The sequence below is a fragment of the Aquarana catesbeiana genome, linkage group LG07 (genome assembly GCF_042186555.1).
Source record: "Aquarana catesbeiana isolate 2022-GZ linkage group LG07, ASM4218655v1, whole genome shotgun sequence".
NCBI lineage: Eukaryota > Metazoa > Chordata > Amphibia > Anura > Ranidae > Aquarana > Aquarana catesbeiana.
The window spans coordinates 77981573-77997977 of record NC_133330.1 but is presented as its reverse complement, the minus strand read 5'-3'; the positions used below and the strand labels follow the sequence as shown (position 1 = coordinate 77997977).

Sequence of the window (16405 nt, the reverse complement as noted above, 5' to 3'; positions counted from 1 at the left end):
CCCCTAGTGGCGAGGCATGGCAAGGGCCCTATGAAAGATTAAGGTCTCAGATGGAGACCTTTTTTCCCCTTTCCCCCCCTCCCTCCCCTGTTTGTATGTATGCTCTTTCCCTCTTTTTTCTTTAGTCCTGCGTTCAAGTATCTAATTCGTTGACCATGCACTACCGTCACCCCTTGCTTACCCACTCATCTGCCCAATTGTAATTATTAATTTTAGTTATGATATCAAATGTTTCTATAGATTCCCTTTGTATTGGCTGTCCTGGACCGCTGGTCTGTGCTGTCCTTCCATCTGAGACTTTAATCTTTCATAGGGCCTTTGCCATGCCTCGCCACTAGGGGTTGGATTTCTCTATCTTCTCTAATAAAGTGGTTACTTGCACTTTTCCTACAGTATACTTACTGAGAACAACCTCCAAAATTTTTTTTGTGATTTTGATATATGTTTTTCTTTGTATGTATTTTTTAATAGAAACTCTAGCTCCTGAAGAAGCGTTCTTTGTCAACGTGAAACATGTAGAGCAATTGGAGAATACACCACTTTGGAATACCAGACCTGCAGTGCTCCCTCAATCTTAAACTCCTTAGGGGAAGTCTACCCTTTTTTTTTCATCTGGAATTGAATGTATTGTTAAGAGTATATAGAAATATTTAGGAGACTGCAGGATAGGATCCTCAATGGTGTTACTACATGTGTTGTATGCCTATATCTGATTTGTTTTTTTAAATGTCCATGTCCACTCCCTATGTTCTTTGTATGTTATTAATAAAATCCAACTTTTTTACATATCTTTTGTAGTCCATTATAGTTGTGCCTTAAAAGTCCCATTTTTTAGTCCTTTGATGCTTCTAATACATTATCGGGGACGTTGGCACAAGTGACCTTTAAAGTACCTACAGAGTCACCCTGTATACTAGGTACTTCAGTACTAGGATCTCCCTTTTGCTATACATGTTGCGGATTGTCACTTGCCAGGTCGCCTGTCACCAGATGAAGATTGTCACTTGCCACCTGCTAAGGTGGTCTCTTGTGTCCCAGAGACAGGCAGCAGAGATGATGTAATCTCTCTGCTGCCGCAGCTGCCTGCATTGTGAGGGGGGAACTGCAGGGATGCAGAGCGGGCGCCGGGCGGTGAGAGATGATGTCATCTCTCTGCTCCCCCGCCGGCCGGCTCCCTGATTGGCCAGCAGCCCGCTCACACATCGAGCGGCGCTGGCACATCTCACCAACTGAGCCGCCGGGCCAGCCCGCTGTCTCTATCCTGCGGAGCCGCCCGGCGGCTCTCTCACCTATGGAGCTGCCCGGCGGCTTTCTCACCTATGGAGCTGCCCGGCGGCTCTTTCACTTACGGAGCCGCTCGCCGGCTCAGTCTGTCACCTATGGAGCCGCCCGGCGGCTCTTTCACTTACGGAGCCGCTCGCCGGCTCAGTCTGTCACCTATGGAGCCGTTCCTTCACTTACGGAGCCGCTCGCCGGCTCTGTCACTTACGGAACCGCCCGTCGGCTCTCTGACACACCCGCATTTCTAGGAGGGGTCAACTGCCCCGTTGCCCCCCCCCCGGATCCGCCCCTGCGGGGAGCTGACACTCAGAGAGGGGAGGGGAGAGAAGAGGAGGGAGAGCACACAGGAGACACAGAGCAGGCTGCGGATGATGGAGACACGTATGTTGACTCCACTGTCAGAGCTCTGCAGCCCTGATGGACCGGAGTCAACGCAGGGAGGGGAGGGCAGAAAGTGGCAGGATCAGCCAGGTATTTCAGGTGTTACAGGGGGCCAAATGACACAGCACAAGCTTTGTGCTGTGTAACATGCGTTATGGGAACAGGATTTAATTTTTTTTTTTTTGGGTTAACAAACACTTTTAAGGGCTTTCTTCAACAGGCCTCTCTACCCAAACAAGTCAATAGAAATGAAAAAGCAGCTTGGAGAAGGTTGATATAGTGTAAAAGGAGGTCAAAATATCCTGTCAGTGAACTGTTAATAAGCTCTGAATCCTCTGAGAATGATTCTTGAAAGTGGAATTTAAAGCGGAACTAATCCCATTAATTTAAAGGTTTCAAAAAATTGTTACCTGCCAGACATGCTGTGAATGCTAACTGTCACATTTGCTTTTGCTCTCAACCAACCTGTCAAACCATCAAATAGCTGGAGTCACAACTGATCACATGTGCAGCACCATGGCAGTTGCAGATCCAACTGAAGCTAAGATGGCAGCTTCCATGGCTGAAAGGGTTAGGAGGGTTTAGTCCTGCTTTAACTGAAAGCATGCTGAATTTTCCATCATCACAAGCCTAAAGCCTGTCGGCACAGGCCCTGAATTTGTGGTACAGTGGGGAGGTGCTTTAATTTCCAAACTTCACTGGAATCTGGTTGCTGTGAACAAACCCACAACTTTTAGCCCTTACGTTGTTATTATATTACCTTCCAGTTCAAGTTGCCTCTATTCCAGGCTAAATTAAAAGTTGAAGAGCTATTTTTAATTTCTTGTATTTATCTTACCATATTCTTATCCTTCTAGGAGACACACAAGCTTGTTTGCCGGAGAAATCCATTCCAAATGTTTGAATATTTACAGCTCAGCCGTGAAGAGGTAATAGTCCAAGCAGTAAAATTATAGTAAGAGATTTTTGAAAGACATTTTCTGTGGAAGAGGGGTCTATCAGGAACCTTTCCTTGTGAAGCCTTCATCTCCCATATTCCTTTGTATAGAATCATGTGATCCTAACATCCTTCTTTTAGCTACCTGGAAGAGTAAAGTACAGTCACAATACAGTGATCCCTATTAAGAATAGTAGGGCTTTATACATCTACTCGCTCTCCCTATGGGATTGCACCTTTTATGTATCACTTATTTTTTTCGTTTTGGATAGAACAAGGAAGATTTAGAAAATCTGCCAGCTTTTTCTTGTTGTGTCCCCACAGGGGGACCTAAGCTCTTTGTCACAGAAAAGGAAGTGATAGGAATTCCAACATGATATATTCTGATTGGGACACTTGTTCAGGTGACAGCTGTTAAGAGTTGGAATTTCCCCTTACTTTGGAGAGATTTTCATCTGTTTCCTGTTGTATTGGGGTATAGACAGCACTAATAAAAAGATTCCTAATATGGTATATGATGTAATATTAACATGATTTACCTTTTTGGGTTTGATGTTTGAAGCCAAACTGCTGATTTTCTTTCACTTTAAATAGTTTGGGCCAAGCTGGCCCAGACTAACTATTTCCTTTACTAAGTTACGCGGCTGCTGTGAGCTCTGTATCATATCAGCTTGACCATCTCTTGTATCCTGCCCACAGTCTCTGACCATCTCTTGTACCATGCTTATAGTCTTTGACTATATCCTGTTGCGTTTCTGCTGTCTCTGACGCTGCATATTCGCGCATATTTTATGTGCAGCCTTTTTATGTTGAGTCCCTCTGTATCAAGAAAGTTGACCACCACATGTTTATACCATATAAACCATCAATACAATAAAAAAAATGAAAATATGAAGTAAGCTGCTGCTTCAAAATGTATCATAATAACTTCCCAGAAAAGACTAATGTACAAATTGAACAGGACTGTCTTTACACCTGATACAAATATATATATTCAATGATCAATATATTAAAATAAAAGGGTTTGTGAATAAAAGTCCCAACATCCAAGATTGATGAAAAACAAAATGTAATAATCATTCAAGTTCAAAGTGGTGCATCTTCATGTATCTTTCCACATGCTTTATTGTTCATACACCCAGTGAGATATTGGTTATCGAAGGTCAAAGTTGCAGAGGTTATGGATACAATGTGGCTTATTTACTAAAAGCAAATGCAGTGATCACTTTGCAAGTGAAGTTGCACTCTGAAAGGGAATTTTCCACAAAGCCTAATGAATGTGGTGAAGCATCACTTTGCAAAAAACGGCAAACAAGGTGAAAGGGAAAAAACTGCATTTTTCTTGCACATGGTTGGGTGATGGAACTTAGCAGAGCGTCACCTCATTCACAAAGTTCTTGGGAAAATTCGCCTTGTAAAGTGCAATTGCAAAGTGAACAATCTATTTGCCACTTTCGTTCAAATTCAGTCAAATGGGACAACTATAAAAAGAAGACATATACTGTGAAGCCATGATCTGAGGATTTCATCATAAGATTTCACCCTCATGCTGGAAATATTGTATCCATGTCTTTTGTGCTTTTGACCTTCTATAAAGCCGGGTACAAACTGCAAGTTAAAGCGGAGTTCCACCCAAAAGTGGAATTTCCACTCATTTGCCTCCTCTCCCCCTCCAGTGCCACATTTGGCACCTTTTGGGGGGGGGGGGGGGGGGAGGGAGGAGAGGATACCTGTCTTTGGTATCCTGTTCCCACTTCCGGGAGTCCGAGCCGCGGCCTGTGACATCACCGCGGGGCTCTCTCCTCCTCCCTGTCGCCGGGCCAGTAGAAGAGAGGTGCGGGGCATCGCGCAAACGCAGTAGGGTTCCTGGCGTGAAGCCATAAGGCTACACTGCCGGGTACCCTCACCCGCAATGGCGGCGGCAGCACCCGACAGCAGATGGAAACATCAGATGCAGTGCCGACATCACTGGACTCCAGGACAGGTAAGTGTCCTATTGTTAAAAGCCGGCAGCTGTAGTATGTGTGGGCAAGTATGTTTTTGGGCGGAACACCGCTTTAACTATCTGAAGTAAGTACAGCGATCTCTCCCGCTGAGCTGTTGTATTCTGACAGGGGGGGCGGCCCCCTGCCAGAACACTCCTGTTAGTGCTCTCCGTCATTGACAGAGAGTGCTGATCGGGAGCTGGTCGGCTGCTGGCTTTCCAGCATGCTCGTCCGAGAGAAGCCAGCTTCTGTCGGACAGGGTGCCATACACATGGGCCAAACGTCGGCCGCTTTTTTTTTAACTAGCCAATGTCTCATGACATTCGGCCCGTGTGTCCGGGGCTTAAGAGTTTGTTTACCATCAGGTGGAGGATTGTTTTCTCACTGGGTGTACACACACAAATCATTTTGAAAGATACATTAAAATTCATATCTTTGAACTTTTGATTATCGCATTTTGGTTTTCAGTGCTCTTGGATGTTGGGCCCCTTTCAGACGGACAGACTTCAGAAGCGGATCCGCCTACTCACTGGGCAATATGTCCACTGATCCCCACTGAGCAGGCGGATGATATAGCCCACTTTCCTCTGTGGGTGGTCAGATGTAAATGAACCGCCTGTCCGTTTTCATCCGACTGTTATTCGATCCCCCAGACGAATGGGGGACGGATCCCCATCTCTCTGTTTTTAGCGGATAGGATAGGATTTCAACACATGTCCATTGACATCTGCCACTCCATAGAGAGCAAAGCATGGTCTGATGGGATGGGTCTGTCTGAAAAACTGACAGGCGGAACCAATCGGTCCATCCGTGCGACAAGGGGCCTATTTATATTTGTACCTGGTGCGGCTATAGCGCTGTTCAATTTGTACATTATTTTTAACACGAACATAAGCCTCCTCTACACAGGTCCAAATTAATATTCTTAGGGGAACCTTTGTTGTTCTTCTTGGGTTTCTGGTCAGAATTCGGCTTAGGGCTTGTTATAACAGCACAGAATACTGTGTCATAAAAGGTTTGGCGTTAAACAAAATACTTCATATGTTTTATTTCTTCTTTCCTCAGGCTTTCTTTTTGGTGTATGCCCTGGGCTGTCTGTCAGTCTCTTATAAAAAGGTAACCACTATTGTTTTATTATTCTGTTTCTCTTATTAACGAGATGGTTAAAGTGATTGTAAAGGATTTTTTTCTAAATAACAAACATGTTATACTTTCCTGCTCTGTGCATTGGAATTGCACGGTGCTTCTGGCTTCTTCCCTTTCTCGGTGTGCCACAATAGGAAGCTGCTTCCCATGGTGGCACATCTGCAAGCTCAATCCCTGAGCCGTGCTGCCTGCATTCAGAGACAGACAGCATGGCTCGGCCCCACTCCCTCCTCACAGGATTTGACTGACAGAAGTGGGAGCCAATGGCTGCCTCAGCAAAGCCTGTGAGAGCGTGGAGATAAGACAGCTGCTGCAGATGGGCACAGCACTAGATCAAGTGAAGACTCGAGCAAGTATAGGGGGGGGCATACTGATACATAAAAAAAAATTTACCTTAATGCAGGGAATGCGTTAAAGTGGTTCTCAATCCAAAACATTTTTTACATTAATGCATTCCCTGCACTAAAGTTAAAAAAAAAAAATTTTTACAGCTTCCTATCCTCCCCTACCTCCTTAAATGCTTACCTGAGTCCTAAAATGATCCAGTGCTGTGCACAGCTACATCTCTTCCTCTTCACACAGAGACTCTGTCAATCAAATGCTGAGGAGAACGGGGGGGGGGGGCAGGGCCACATTGTGTGTGTGTGTCTATGAGGCTCGGGCTCCATAGACACACACGGCTTAGGAGCGCGCACGCAGGTGGCTTCCTGTGGGGGCACTTAGAGAAGAGGAGGAGCCAAGATTACCAGCAGAGAACCCCAAAAGAGGAGGATCGGGGCTGCTCTGTGCAAAACCATTGCACAGAGCAGGTGAGTATAACATGTTTATTATTTTAATTTAAAAAAATGTTTTTGCCTTTAGTACACTTCAAGGTAAAACATGTATACGCTTTACAACCACGTTAAGGTTGTGATAAAAAATTAAAATTTGTTAGACCGTAAAACACATTTCTGTATGCAAGGAATCCCGCTTAGGCACACCGCTGCCTGACCTGCATTTATGTAAGACGGTCATTCTCACCTTTCCCAATATTCAGTTTCAAGAGAGGGAGAGAGGCTTTTTGTCAGGATATTTATTATTCACTGCAGGTAGTCAACAGAGGGTCCAACTCCCTGTTTTTCCGCTGTGCACTGGGGACAGGACTGACAACTTCAGCTGTTAGGGACAGGACCCCAATGTTAAGGATGCTGTCTTTAAAAATATGGTTCCCTGTGTTTAAGTAGTACTTAAAGTGAATCTGTGCTCAGATCATGCTTACTAAATCATTTAGATATCCTAAGCAATTAAAACATTTTCAAACAAACCCTTAGTCATGTCTGTGTTTTCAAGCATTGTGGAGCAATTACATTTTCAGAGTTCCAGCATAAGTATTAAAATCTTTCGAAGTGCTGATTTTGACACTGAGCCAGTCAGTGAAACATGACTGTGAGCAACCATTCTCAACCAGGGTTCCTTTAACCACTTCAGCTCCGGAAGGTTTGACCCCTTTCCTGGCCAGGCCATTTTTTGCGATTCGGCACTGCGTTGCTTTAACTGACAATTGAGCGGTCGTGTGCCGTTGTACCCAAATAAAATTGATGTCCTTTTTTTCCCACAAATAGAGCTTTCTTTTGGTGGTATTTGATCACCTCTGCGATTTTTTTTTTATTTTTTTTGCTATAAACAAAAAGACAGACTATTTTGAAAAAAAAAAACAATATTTTTTTACTTCCTGCTATAAAACATTCTCAATAAAAAAATTAAAAAATCTAATTTCCTCATCAATTAAGGCTAATTTGTATTCTGCTACATATTTTTGGTAAAAAAAAAATCCCAAAAAGCATATATAGATTGGTTTGCGCAAAAGTTATAGCGTCTACAAACTATGGGATAGATTTAGGGACTTTTTATTTTTTTTTTTGTTTTTCCTAGTAATGGCAGCGATTTTTAGCGGGATTGCGGTGGACAAATCTGACACTTTTTGGGGACCAGTGACACCAATACAGTGATCAGTGCTAAAAATGCACTGACACTGTATAAATTACACTGGCAGGGAAGGGGTTAACAACATCAGAGGCAATCAAAGGGTTAACTGTAACTCAGTGTTTTCTTACTGTGTTGGGAACGGATGCACTCGAGGAAGAGAGACATCTGTGCTCCTGATTAGCAAGAATCACAGATGTCTCTCTTCCTGTCTGACAGAAGGACGATCTGCCTTGTTTACATAGGCAGACCATCCTTCTCTCTTTCCAGGGTGCGATCGCGGGTGGCCAGCAGGCATAGCGACCACAGCGCGCCCCAGAGCCAAGCATGAGAATCCCGTACAGGTACAGGATTTTGTACTTAAGGGTCGCCCTGCTGCAGTAAATGTACGTGGGACAGTCCTTAAGTGGTTAAAGGTTGCTTGGGCTGTGTCAAATCACCTTCAGTTTGATGACGCCTTCATAGTTTCAGGGTCAACCGCACATGGCAAACTATCAGCATAACACCAATGATGGCTGTCTGTATGGGGGGAGTTCTTGCCACCATTCTTGCCTCCATTTTTAAGGTCAACATTCTTCCTACTGAACACCAGTGTAAGGCACATTCTTCCTAATGGCCACTAAGGATGAGCTCAGGTGTGTTTGCAACTCCACGTGCCCGCGCCCGCCAGGAAGCTGACACACCACAGCGCTAATCACAGGCAGTGAGACATTTCCTGATCTGTGCAGCCGCGGATCGGGAAATGTTTCACTGCCTGTGATTAGCGCTGCAGAGTGTCAGCTTCCTGGTGGTCGAGGACACGTGGAGTTGCGAATACGCCTGAGCTCACCCTTAATGGCCACAAATGTAAGGGGCTTTTTTCTCACGAACTGCCAATAAATTGATTTTAGTAAGGGTTCCCTGAGACCTGAAAAATTGAGTTTGGGTTCCTCAAGGGTAAAAAGGTTGAGTAAGACTGCTGTAGAGTCTTTGTTGTGATCTTTAAGAATGAATAACTTCACATTACAAACAACTAGAGGGTCAATAATATGTTTTAAAGCTCTATTATTGCTTGTTAAGAATATGTAAATAGTTTGATATCCATAGTCTGTCCATTTTTAAGGTACAATGTGTGAATGCCAGGTATTTTGATTGTTGACCTGGTAAAGTAATTGGTAATAAACTGCATTACTTGGTTAATAATTGCAGACCATCAATTCCTTTTAGGAACCTTTAACCATACAGAAACTCTGGGAAATTTTCTGTGAAGCACAGCAGAACTTCCAGACAGGTTATATGGCATACCACCACTTCCGAAGCAAAGGCTGGGTGCCCAAAGTGGGACTGAAATACGGGACTGACCTATGTAAGTTATCACTGAGATTAACTACTAAGTCTACTCAAAACTAATATTTCAGTTTTGGCAGCTGCCAGACAATTGTTATACATGTATCACAAACAAAAACCTTATTTATTGATATTTTTTATTTTTTATGTTTTCTAGTGCTATATCGAAAAGGCCCACCCTTCTACCACGCAAGGTTGGTAACTGAAAAATATATGTGGCTATTGCCTTGGCTTAGAACCTGCTATATAGAGTTTACTTCCCGTCACGGGTGGATTTACTAAAAGCAAATAGACTGTGCACCCTGCAAGTGCAATTCCACTCATTTTCACCAGAGCTTAGTAAATGTGGCAAAGCTCTGTTGATTTCCATCATCCAATCATGTGCAAGCAAAAATGCATTTATTTTTTTTTTTATTTTTTTTCCTTGCACCTGACTGGGTATTCTTTACAAAGTGGAGTTTACCATTTTTACTAAGCTCTGGGGAAAATTAGTGCAACTGCACTTGCAAAGTGCAAAATCTAGTTGCCTTTAGTAAATCAACCCCACAGTTTTTTTCAAATAATACCAATTATTTATACTTGAAAGGATATATTCCTCTAGATTTTGATTCCAACAAAACCTAATTTAAAATTCACATCATATTTCTAAAAACTTTAGAAATTTAAAGGGAAACCTCTGCTTCTGCAGGCAGAAGTCTGACACACTCCCTTCTGGATTACCACCGGACTACAGCCTGCCTGGCTGCAATAATCAGTTACAAAAAAGTCCAAAAGCCATGGGAGAGCTGGAATTTAGAGAGTTGTTATTAATGTAAAAACACTGTGCAGCAGTATTCATCTAGAAAGTGCCATGACATGTTTTACAGAATACTCATGATAGATTTATGAGTAAGCGTATATCATGCAAAAATGTATCTCTGCACTTTGTATAGGAAAATTCGGGATCTCTGGAGGCTTGGTACTTTGCTGTTTTAAAGAATTAAAAAATGTAAAATGGAATTTCAGGCAAAATATTAATTTGACTTGGTTGCTAAAATCAAACCCTGAATACAAACTTTCCCTGTAAAGAAAATAGTTAATACTCTTGTGCTTAGATTACCTAAACATAACCTTCAAAATAGTTTGTACTAACAAAACTCATAAAAAGGGGGACTTTGAAGCAACTTCCATTCAAACTGACAATTCAAAAATAATTTATAATTATGTATTTATTTAGTGTATAACATCATTTTAAAAACATTGCAATTGTGTTGTGTGAATACAGTCACCTCATCTACAGTATTTTATGGTGTGTATATATAAAAGGAAAGAAGACCTCTGATGTATTCACCCCATTGCATTATAAATCCGATAGATAGTCTGGTTACAATGACACTAATGATAAACGTTTTTCAAAATTATTTACAAATAAGTATGTGAAAAGTGTGGTGTGCATTTGTGCTCAGACCCCTTTAATCTAATACCCCTAACTATAATTTCTTTATTGTACATCACGGGACACAGAGCCACAGTAATAACTTTATGGGTTATATGGCACCTTCAGGTTCCCATGGGCAGCTCTCCTCCTCCCCCAGCCCTCCTCCATGAGGTCCGGTCAGGATCAGAGCGTGCTCATGTAGGAAAATGCTCTATTTTAAAATAGATGAGGGGGGGCGCAATGGGTGGTTTAAGGAAGAGGGCGGGCCTTAGCGGCGTTGGCGCGATTTAGCACCCTCAACGCGGGCTGCATAGCTATACAATGCACCTTTTTTCAGGTGCATACAGCTAGGAGGGACACAGAGTGGACGGGCGGCATGTGAGTGACACAGGCATTCCCAGGCACATTTACTTTAAGCATCAGGCTGAGCTTAATAGCAGCGGCAGTTGCTGGACTATTGCTCAGCAGTGGGTGCATTTTTTGGTGGTACCTCTGCGTTTGTGCTCGGCACTATGACCAGAGGAGGTGGTTCAAATGCTGAAAAGACCAAAGACACAAAGGGGTCGCCCTCAGGTCCTAAGGACCCTCCCTCTGCAACACTATCCCGTACTAAGGAGGCTGGTCAGAGTGAGCCATCAGGGTCATCAGGCGCTGTAGTTGCTTCCGACACTTCAGCCCCTGTCTGTATAACGGAGCAGGTTTTCTCCTCAGCTTAGAATGGCTTAGAGGAAAGATTAGTGGCTTTAATCACGTTTTCACAGAGTGGAAGAAAACGTATTAGGTCCCCTTCTACCACCCAGGATCCCCAAACGGAGGAACTGTGGGAGGGGGAAGATGAATCCTCTCAGGGGACCGTGAACAGGCTGATGATTCCTCTTCTGAGGAATCAAGTGGGGAAGGAACTTCTTCAGCTTCACGTGCTGAGAACTTGCTGGTGCATTATCTTAGTGAAATGGTCCTGGCCACATTTAAGCTACTCTTAACGGAGTCGGTTGAAGAGCCCACTTCTTGTTTGGGTACACTAATGCCCCCGCAAGCCTTGCATGCCTTTCCTGTCCATTCATTACTAGAAAAGCTCATGTATTCTGAGTGGAATCACCCAGATAAGCACTTTTTTCCTCCTAAGAAGTTTTCAACACTTTATCCTATGGAGGAAAATAAAAGTGAATAAAAGTTTGACTTGTCCGGTTGACAATGCGCAAATGCTTAGGGATCCAACTGATAAAAAATTGGAATTCCTGTTAAAAAACATTTTCTCCCTGGCAGGTTCAGTGGCTCAACCTGCAGTGGCAGCAATTGGGGTATGCAAATCTATAAGAGACCACTTGAAACAGGTGCTCAAGGTGTTCCCTGAACAGCAGGCCCAGGAATTAGCTGAGCTGCCAGCAGCTTTGTGCTTTGCAATTGATGCAATCAGAGATTCTATTTTTCAAACCTCTCGCCTTATGCTTGGGTAGGTACATATGCGTAGAATCTTCTCTAGGTCATCAACCTAGAGAAATCTTCTTTAAAGCCAGTAAGAAGGTTAGAGTACTTGGGTCTGGTCATAGATACAGCCCAGAAGAAGGCGTTTTTACCCCAGGCAAAGATCAGCGCCATAAAGGAGCTGGTCCAAGGGGTCAGGGCAAAGAAGAGTCCTTCCATTCGTCTTTGTATGAGGTTGTTGGGGAAGATGATGGCTTCATTCAAAGCAGTTCCCTATGCTCAGTTTCATTTGAGACTGCTGCAAAACAGTATCCTATCGGCCTGGAACAAGAAGATTCAGGCACTAGATTTTCCAATGCGTTTGTCGCCAAAAGTGTGCCAGAGCCTCCGTTGGTGGAGGGTATCCGAGAATCTGCAGAAGGAGAAATCCTTCTTACCGTTTACCTGGAAAGTGGTGACAACAGATGCCAGCCTTTCAGGTTGGAGAGCAGTCCTGGAAGAATCATCTGTCCAAGGGAAATGGTCCAGAACCGTAAGGACCTTGCCCATCAACATTCTAGAAATTCGGGCAGCGCGTCTACCCTAAGGGCCTGGATATTCAGGTTGCAGAATTCTCCTGTCAGGATTCAATCCATCAATGCCACAGCAGTGGCTTATATCAATCACCAAGGATGGGGGCACCAGAAGTCAGGCAGCCCAGGAAGAGGTATACCATATCCTAACCTGGGCAGAAAAACATGTGCCGATTCCAGGGGTAGAGAACTGGCAGGCAGACTATTTATTGTTCCCGGGGGAATGGTCTTTTCACCCCAACATCTTCCTGGCTATATGCCAAAGATGGGGGATCCCGGATGTAGATCTGTTTGCGTCCAGGTTCAACAACAAAGTCTACAACTTTGTGTCAAGAACAAGCGATCCACTCACATGCAGAACAGATGCGTTGGTGACCCTGTGGGATTAGTTCTCGCTGATTCATGCATTCCCTCCTATTCTGTTGCTACCTCGACTTCTTCGCAGGATTAAGCGAGAAAGGAAGTCGGTAGTTCTTGTGGCCCCAGCATAGCCCAGAAGATCTTGGTATGCAGAAATAGTAAAGATGGTGGTAGGGGCCCCATGGCCCTTGCCACCACGTCCAGACCTGCTATCGCAGGTACAGTGTTTCATCCTACTTTACAAACACTAAATTTAACGGTTTGGCTATTGAAACCCACATTCTAAGAAATTGTGGGCTTTCAGGCTCAGTGATACCTAGCTTGATTAATGCAAGGAAGCCAGCTTCCAGAGTCATTTATTATAGAGTCTGGAAGGCATATGTTTTTTGGTGTGAATCCAGGGGTTGGCATCCTAGAAAGTATGTCATAGGTAGAATTCTTGCCTTTCTGCAAATGGGGCTAGAAATGAAACTGGCCTTGAGTACTATCAAGGGCCAGGTCTCGGCCTTATCAGTATTGTTTCAGCGTCCGCTTGCTTAGCATTCTTTGATCCGAAGCTTTATACAGGGGGTAACGTGGCTTAATCCACCGGTTAGGGCACCCCTGAACCCTTGGAACTTGAATTTAGTTCTGTCGGCATTACAGAAACAGCCTTTTGAGCCGATACAACATATTCCTTTGGTCCTTTTGACAAGGAAGCTAGTTTTTCAGGTAGCCATTTCTTCTAAAGAAGTTGGCATCTCTTTCTTGTAAAGAGCCATATTTAATCGTTCACAAGGATGGATTAGTATTGCATCCTCATCCTAACTTTCTGCCAAAGGTGGTTTCAGTTTTTCACCTAAACCAGGATATTATTTTACCTTCATTTTTTCCAGAACCCTGTTCTAAGGAAGGAAAGTCACTACACTCTTTGGATGTAGTGAGAGCAGTCAAGATCTATTTGAAGGCGACTGCTCAGATTCGAAAAACAGACCTTTTGTTCGTGTTGCCTGAAGGTCCTAGGAAAGGACAGGCAGCATTGAAATCCACTATTGCCAAATGGATTCGGCAGGTAATTAATGGATTTGGCAGGTAATTATTCAAGCTTATGGCTTGAATAAGAAGGTTCCACCTTTTCAGGTCAAAGCGCACTCCACCAGGGCTGTTCGTGCATCGTGGGCGTTGCATCACCAAGCCTCCATGGCTCAAATCTGCAAGGCCGCAACCTGGTCTTCAGTCCTTACATTCCCCAGATTCTATCAGGTGGATGTAAGAAAGCATGAGGATATTGCCTTTGAGCGCAGTGTGCTGCAGGCAACAGTATAGGTCCTCAGGTCTGATTGCACCCTACTTTTTTCTTTGTCCTCTCCCCTCAGGTGGCATTGCTCTGGGACATCCCATACAGTTATTATGTGGCTCTGTGTCTCGTGATGTGCGATAAATAAAATAGGATTTTTTAACAGCTTACCTGTAAAATCCTGTTCTTATGCCCCGTACACACGGTCGGATTTTCCGATTTAAAATGTCCGATCTTAGCGTGTTGTCGGAAATTCCGACCGTGGGGAAACAAAGAATTTTTGCCCGTGGGACTTTAAATGAAGTGTCCATGGTGATCACATATAAATAAAAAGAGTATATAAGTAACAAGATTTATTGGAATAAATATCATCCAGTACAGGTCATAAACATAGGTGACAGTTACATAAGAACAGCAACATAGTAAAATGGTCCTAAAGACATAACCATCATGACATAACATCAAAGTATAAAAAGTACAGATATACATGATACATCTCTAACCCGACGCGTTTCGCGAGCTTTCCTCGCTTCATCAGGGGCTGATGTGTATATCTGATGTCTGTAATAACAAGTAAAAATGTATTGAAGTATGGTTTGTAGTAGGACAACAACATGAAGTCAGAGCTAGTAATCCGATACCTACTTGTCAGGCACTTGACCCCAAAGAGGGCGGCCCCAGGCAGGGGGCGGCGGGAATGCATCTCCCCCGGGAGCTGAGGGGGAGGAGACCACGACGCGGAGGTCCAGGATCAGGCACAGGGCAGGCATGGCGAGTGAATGGAGAAAAGAAAGATGGACCCGACTGTCACCCATAATAGTTGGAGAGCGTACTAACTGTAATAAAGTATAACAAAAATGTATCTATATCTAAGATAGTGGCAGTAGCCATATCCAAAAATATATACAATAGTATGCTTGAGTATGGTGGGTGCAGGGTGTCCAGCAGAGCATGAAAAAGAAAGTAAAAGCAAAGCAGAAAAAAGGTAAAAAAGATGTCAGCCCAAGTGTAACCCATGGGTCTAGCAGGGCATACTCTCTATAATAGAATGTATAGATGTAAATATATTTATTAAAGTATACTCAATCATCTAAAAGTCCTACGTAGCATGTACACCATAGTAAGGTACATGAATATGTGTATTTATAAAGCTTAAATGGTTCATATCCCATTGTAATGAAAGTATAAGGTAGTAGGCTGGGGTACAAGAAATACAGGAGTGTCCTGCAGAACATGGGGAGGTGTGATGTGAAAGGAAAGGAAGTGAGAAAGAAAAAGTGGGGGGGATAGTGAAGGGGAAGGAAAAAAGGGAACAGAAAGAAAAAAAAAAAAAAAAAGAAAAGGGGAAGAGAAAGAAGAATGAAGGAAGTTAGCAAAGAAAAAGGACAAGAAAGACTGCAGAAGTGAAGAAGAGGGGGGTACAAACAAACAGGTAAGTAAGAAATAATGAGTGAGCAGAAATAAAAGTCAAAAAGTTGCAAGTGATATTTCCAAGGTGTACTAATATGAATCATAAGTGCATTGGTGAGGTAGCATGTATAAATTAGAGTATAATGGTGATGCCTACCAGTATGGTCTCTCACCAGTGTGTGGAAGGAGCCAAATGGAGAGAAGACTGACCATGCCAGAACCCCCGCCTAAATACCCGGACGTCCGCCGTAGCCTCCGCCCCCAACGTCATACAAACGTCGGTGGGGGGAAGCCACACACACCGCGCCCGCCAGCGTGTGGCGGGATACAGCAGAGGCACCCGCCCATCGTCCGGATGTTGACAGTGCTCAGGAAGTGGAGACATCGCTAATGCGGAAGTCTCTCACTGGGGCACACGGCATGACGCCGATGCACTGATGGCTCCGCCCCTTCCGGAATGGAGAGGAAATTCCGACCGTGTGTGGGCTCCATCGGACATTTTCCATCGGATTTTCCGACACACAAAGTTGGAGAGCAGGAGATAAAATTTTCCGACAACGGATTTTGTTGTACGGGGCATTAGACTACATCACGGGACACAGAGGTCCCTCCCCTCTTTCTTGCTACACATGTATTGCTTTGCTACAGAACTGAGGTACTCCCTGTAAGGGGTGGGGTTATATGGGGTATTGAACTTCCTGTTTAGGGTGTGCCAGTGGCCACCACCTGAAGGTGCCATATAACCCATACAGTTACTACTGTGGCTCTGTGTCCCGTGATGTACTCCAAGAAAAGGATTTTACAGGTAAGCTGTTATAAAAATCCTATTTTAGTGGAACCAATTGCCTTCAGAAGTCACCCAATTAGTAAATAGAATCCGCCTGTGTGTAATTCTATCTCAGTATACATACAGCTAATCTGTGAAGC

The 16405-nt window shown here is 43.8% G+C and overlaps 1 protein-coding gene across 1 annotated transcript in view; it reads left to right on the top strand.

Annotated features, from left to right (window-relative positions):
• TSEN2 (tRNA splicing endonuclease subunit 2) overlaps positions 1-16405 on the top strand; it is a 72900-nt gene that overhangs the window by 39443 nt on the left and 17052 nt on the right. Inside the window, exons 6-9 of the mRNA XM_073592353.1 lie at positions 2520-2591; positions 5650-5700; positions 8899-9037; positions 9176-9212. Coding sequence (XP_073448454.1) covers positions 2520-2591; positions 5650-5700; positions 8899-9037; positions 9176-9212 — 299 coding nt within the window. The remainder of the gene's footprint in view (positions 1-2519; positions 2592-5649; positions 5701-8898; positions 9038-9175; positions 9213-16405) is intronic.